This window comes from Rhea americana, unplaced genomic scaffold (genome assembly GCF_003343005.1).
Source record: "Rhea americana isolate MKP2758 unplaced genomic scaffold, rheAme1 scaffold_33, whole genome shotgun sequence".
Taxonomy (NCBI): domain Eukaryota; kingdom Metazoa; phylum Chordata; class Aves; order Rheiformes; family Rheidae; genus Rhea; species Rhea americana.
The window spans coordinates 14849-19967 of record NW_028186457.1 but is presented as its reverse complement, the minus strand read 5'-3'; the positions used below and the strand labels follow the sequence as shown (position 1 = coordinate 19967).

The window sequence follows — 5119 nt, the reverse complement described above, 5'->3', positions numbered from 1 at the left end:
CCCGCTCCCTGGTCGCCTCCCGCCCGGAGGCAAAGCCTGGTCCTGGGGGCTTGTGCCAGACCCCAGAGGATCCCCGGAGCTGATGGGCCGGTGCAGCCGCCCAGCCCGGCTCTGGATGCCAAAGACGAGGTGTCCAGGGTGCAGGCGTGTGGGGTGCCCAGCGCTGCTGCGGGCCGCGAGCCAGCCCGGGGCGATGCTCACGGCTGGCTGCACGGGACACCTGGCACGGGACAGCGAGGGACGCGGCACGGAGCCGCGGGAGGGGTGCCAGGACGCGGCCGGTGCCCGCGCTCAGTTCTCCTTTCTCTTGCAGGGAGCTGCGGCCCCAGGACCCGCCGCCACCGCCTGCCCCTGCCTCTGTCTGATATGTTTGATATTAGGTTGTTTTATTGCAAAACCAACTAAATATCAAACATATTCTTACAGCGGCAGGGCTGCGCAGCGCCCAGCCGGCGGGATGCTGCCGGTGCCCTCCCGCCGCAGGGCAGGACGCAGGGAGCCCCGGCGCCGGCCCGCTGCTCGCTCGGCTCGGCTCGGCACGGCGCGGCGCGGCGCGGCTCCGCTCGGCACGACTCGGCACAGCGCGGCGCGGCGCGGCTCTGCTCGGCTCAACTCGCTCCAACTCGTCTCCGCTCGGCTCGACTCGGCTCGGCTCGGCACGGCTCGGCTCCGGCAGCTCCCGAGCCATTCAAACAAGTGGCTCCAGCAGCACTTCGGAGCCGGGGCTGGCGAGAGGGCGCAGCGCGGCTCCCTGCCCCGGAGGCGCCGGGCCCTTCACACTGCCTCTTTCTCCAGCGCTTGCTCTTTATTTGACGATGAAATAATGTTGACATGTCTTGAATTATTAAGTATTCCCTGGATTTTATTAGCACATGATGCCTAAATGCTGCCTGTATCTGCTGGGGTCTTAACCAGAGAGGAGCGAAGGAGAGAGGCAGAGACACGGAGCGAGAGAGAGGAGAGAGAGGGGTTTTTGACAGCTGTATTCGTGCTGATAAGCGAAGGCACAAGGAGACGATCGACTAGTGAGACAAGAGGGAAGCGGCGGCTCGGAGCTGCTGAGAGGGGCTGCGCTTCCCTCCCGAGACGGCTCGGCCCTCCTGGCGCCGCGCTGGGGCTTGGGGGGGACCCGAGCCCCCTCCCAGCGCCTGGCCGGCGTCTCGGTCAGTGCCCGTGCCCGGGGGCAGCTCGCTGGCCGGGCACGCCGCCCGTGCTGGGCAGATGCCGATTGAGATCGTGTGTAAAATCAAATTTGCTGAGGAGGATGAGAAGCAAAAGGAGAAAGAAGAAGGAGATAAGGAGAGCCTGATTGAGGAGCCCGTGCGGCCCCGCTCCCGGGACCTGGCTACCTTYGCCAGCACCAGCACACTGCATGGCCTTGGACACATCTGCCGGTCAGGGCGGCTGGGTGTGCGCCAGACCCTCTGGGCATTTGCCTTCCTGGCCTCGCTCGCCTTCTTCCTCTACCAGGCGGCCAAGTTGGCGCTGCTCTACCTGGAACACCCCCACGTCATGGCCTTGGACGAGGAGGCCATCCGTGAGATGGTCTTCCCTGCCATCACCATCTGCAACATCAACCGCTACCGCCACTCGGCACTCACCGACGCTGACATCTTCCACTTGGCCAACATGACCGGACTGCCCCCCAAGGACCGGGATGGCCATAAGGCCACGGACCTGCTCTACCCTGACCCCGACATGGCTGACATCGTCAATCGCACCGGCCATCAGCTTGACGACATGCTCAAGAGCTGCAACTTCAGCGGTGAGAACTGCTCCTCCCGTGACTTCACTGTGGTGAGTGCACACCTGGCTCAGCCTGCGTCCCCCGGGACCCCTGCCGGCTCTGGGGGCACTGACCCGGCCGTGCCTTGCTGGAGCAGGTCTCCCTGGCTGGCTTCTGCTGCTGAAGTTTGCATCTCTCTGTGTTTGAGTTTCCCTCCAAGTTTCACATGGAGAGAGTGGGAATCCTCTGTGGAAGCTCTCTGTAGGTCTCTGTGCCGCAGGACCGGGCTGCCTGCATGTCCTCCACGGAGGGGCTTGCAGGCAGGGGCTGGGGTGCGTGGGTGAGYGGGGCTTGGAGGTCCCCGGGGTGGGTGTGCGGTGGGAAGGGGGAAAGCTCTGCTGTACAGCCCYGCTCCAGCCAGCTTCTTCACTGCGGGGCAGACTGCTCTGTAGCAGGCTGTTTTGCACAGCGGGAGGGGATTGGTGGGGGGGCATAGACCCCTTTGCACAGAGAGGAGCCCCCTGCTTTTAGGGGGCTGGCAGTGGGGTGCGGGTCTGTCCTGGGGGCTGTCGGCGTTGCGCGCACACGTGTGCAGACGCACAGGCTGAGCGCCCCGAGCGGGTCTGCTGCGGAGGCACGGCTTTGTCCAGGCGGCCCGCGGCCGGCCCGCGCTGGCCCGCTCGCAGCCGGGGCGGGCGGCGGGCGCCTCCCGCCAGCAGCGCCCGTGCCTGCCCAGTCAGCGAGGCTCCCAGCCGGGCGGTGCGAGTGTGCAGCTCTCTCTAATATTGAGCCTGAAATCACAAATCCCCGCTGTGGTTTGGGAAAATAAATGTGCTGAAYGGGCGGAATACCTGATGGGACCCTTTTCAGCCCGTAATGACTCTGGAAATGAGCCGCCTCTCTCCTACGGCTGCCAGGGGCTACGGCTCTGCTTGCTGGCTGCGCTCGCAGGAGCAGCGCTGCGAGCCGGAGCCCGCGCCGCGCTGGGGAGGGGGGTGCCACCGGCCGGGCGCCTCTCTGGGGAGGAGGACGCGGAGGCTCCGGGGGGCTGGGAATGGCTGGCGCAGCATGTCCTGTGTCACTCGGAGCCTGTCGGTGCGAGGCCGGTCCTCTGTGCAGAGTGATGCTGCCCCCGTGAAAGCGCTGTTTGGGGGGGGGGCTGCCCTGTGTGGGGCTTGGTGTGGGCAGCGCTTGCCTGCAGTGGGGTGAGGAAGCACAGCGGGGGTGCTGCCCTGCTCATCCGGGGGTTTTGCTGGGCTCTCCGTCCTCCGTAGCCTGAGTCGTTTGCACATCAGGATCGTCCTGCGATTCGGCAGGATGAGGGCAGGGCTGGGAGCAGGGAGCTCTGGAGCTGGCACGTGGGGCTGCCCTCCGGCTCGGCCGTGCCGGGCTCCAGGCGGAGGGTCCCGCTGGGTGACCCTGCGGAGCTGGGGAGGCCGCTGGGCTGCGCCGCCAGGCCGGGAGGGCAGAGCGCGCAGCCCGATCGGGCTGGGTGCAAGCTTCCCGGAGCAAGGACGTTGTGCGCGGCGGGCACCGTGCTGCGTGGCGGCGGAGCGGCTGCCAGGGCTGCCACCRGGACCCTGTTTCTCAGTGGGTGGACATGCAGGACCGGTGGCATGTGCTAGCAGCACATGCCTGAGGCCAGGAAGAGGGAGCCTGGCCATGGGGATCCTGTGCAGGGCAGGCAGTGAGCCAGCACGGAGGGGAAGCAAAGGATTGGCGGGGGGGGGGAGGGGGCAGCAGGGTGCTGTGCCAACGCCTGGCACGGGAGCAGGTTTGGGCACATGGATGGCAAGTGCTGGCCGATCCAAGCCCCCCTCCTCAGCCTGGCCTGGCCCGAGGAAGGGGTCCTGCAGCCCCCTCCCATCGAGTCCCCTGCTCAGCCCCCCCRAGCCTTTGAGAGCAGGCATCCTGCCAGGCGGTGCTGCCCGTGCTGCAGCTCGGCTCTCAGGTCTCCAGGCGTCCGCGGCCGTCAGGCAGAGAGGGGCAGCCCCAGCACCTCTCGCTGCCTGTTTTCGGGCAGCGCCTGGAGCAAAGCGGSGGTCTCGGTGCAGGAGAGGCTGCAGGGCATGGCCTTGAGGGGGCATGGCGAAGGCAGGGCCAGAGGGAAGGGACTCGGCGATCTCTCTCCACCACGCACCATGTCCCAAAGGCTTTTCTGGGCAGCAGCCGTACCTGTCGAGGCAACACGGCATTTCCCGCAGGAGCTTCCGATTGCAGTTCCCCAAGCTGAATTGGTCCCGTGCGCCTCCTCCTGGGATTGAGTAAAATACGAAGCAAGTTGCGTGGCAGGCACTAGTGTGTCCTGGCCATGATGTGCAGGCTCGGGAGTTGCCATACATCCCAGGCACGTCCCAGGGGCTTTTGGCCCGGGACGTCTGTGCGCTGACACAAGGACACCGGGGCTGCGCTGCACCCAGCTGTCGCATGGGAGCCCCAGAGCTCGTTGGTCCCAGTCCTGCGTCTCCACGTGTGCACTCCTGCTCGGAAAGCTCCTGTTCCCCCGCTGCGGTGAGCGGATAAGCGGGTCAGCGTGTCCCAGCGGCCATGGGGGCTCCTAGGCTGCGGCACGTCCTGGTGGCGCAAACAGCCCGGGCTGCAGGGCACCCAGGCCGTGGCAAGCGGCCCCCGGCGCGGAGCTCCTGTCCCCTGGGGAAGTGGGGAGAGGAGGGAGGGCTCCTTCTGCCCCCGGGCGCTGTGTTTCCAGGAGTGCTGGAGCCCTTCCTCGGCCCCCTGCGCGGTCAGGCTGGAAGCCGTGCAGCGTTCGGACGGCGAGGCCGTGGGGCTGCTGGGGGCAGTCCGCTTCTCGGGGCGGGCAGCGGTGCTGAGGCTGGCACGGGCCCCCTCGGCGGCTGCTCGCAGCCTGCGTGCACGTGATAAATAACTCGCACGGATCCTTTAAGTAAGAGCCGCGAGTGGTAAATGATCTTCCCCTATTTAACGTCACAAATCCACATTCTTTATGGGATAGCAAATTAAGAAACTATGGGGGAAAAATCCCCGGCGTAAGCATCTTCTGCGTAATAAAGCCCGGCTGGGCTGTAAATCTCGCCCGGCGGCGGGGACAGCGCTGAGCCGCAGCGAGGCTCCCCTGCAGCGGCGCTGACGAACGTGCCCCACGCTGCAGGAGGGGCCCGCGGGAGCCGGGGCCCCGTGGCAGGGCGCTCGGCCCGGCTGGCAGCGTCCCTCCCGCCCGCTCGCTGGCACCGGCTGCGCGAGGAAGCTCGGCTCCCGGCCGCGCTGGAGCCTGGCGCGTTTCTGAAAGCCGCGTTCTCCCTCAAAAGCCTTTTGTTTCCGAGCTGTCGCTGCTTGCGCCCGTCCCGCCGTGGGGCAGAGCGGAGAGGTCGCCGAGAGCGGGCAGCACAGCACCGAGCTGGCGCCGGCCTCTGCTCT

General features: G+C 66.8%; 1 protein-coding gene across 1 annotated transcript; it reads left to right on the top strand.

Moving 5' to 3' along the window:
- Positions 1–539: 539 nt before the first annotated feature.
- On the top strand, positions 540–1797 carry ASIC4 (acid sensing ion channel subunit family member 4; the record flags this gene model as incomplete). The annotated part of the gene is made up of 1 exon (XM_085311033.1): positions 540–1797. A coding segment is annotated over exon 1 (576 nt), but the record flags the coding sequence as incomplete, so codon positions are not given.
- Positions 1798–5119: the final 3322 nt, after the last annotated feature.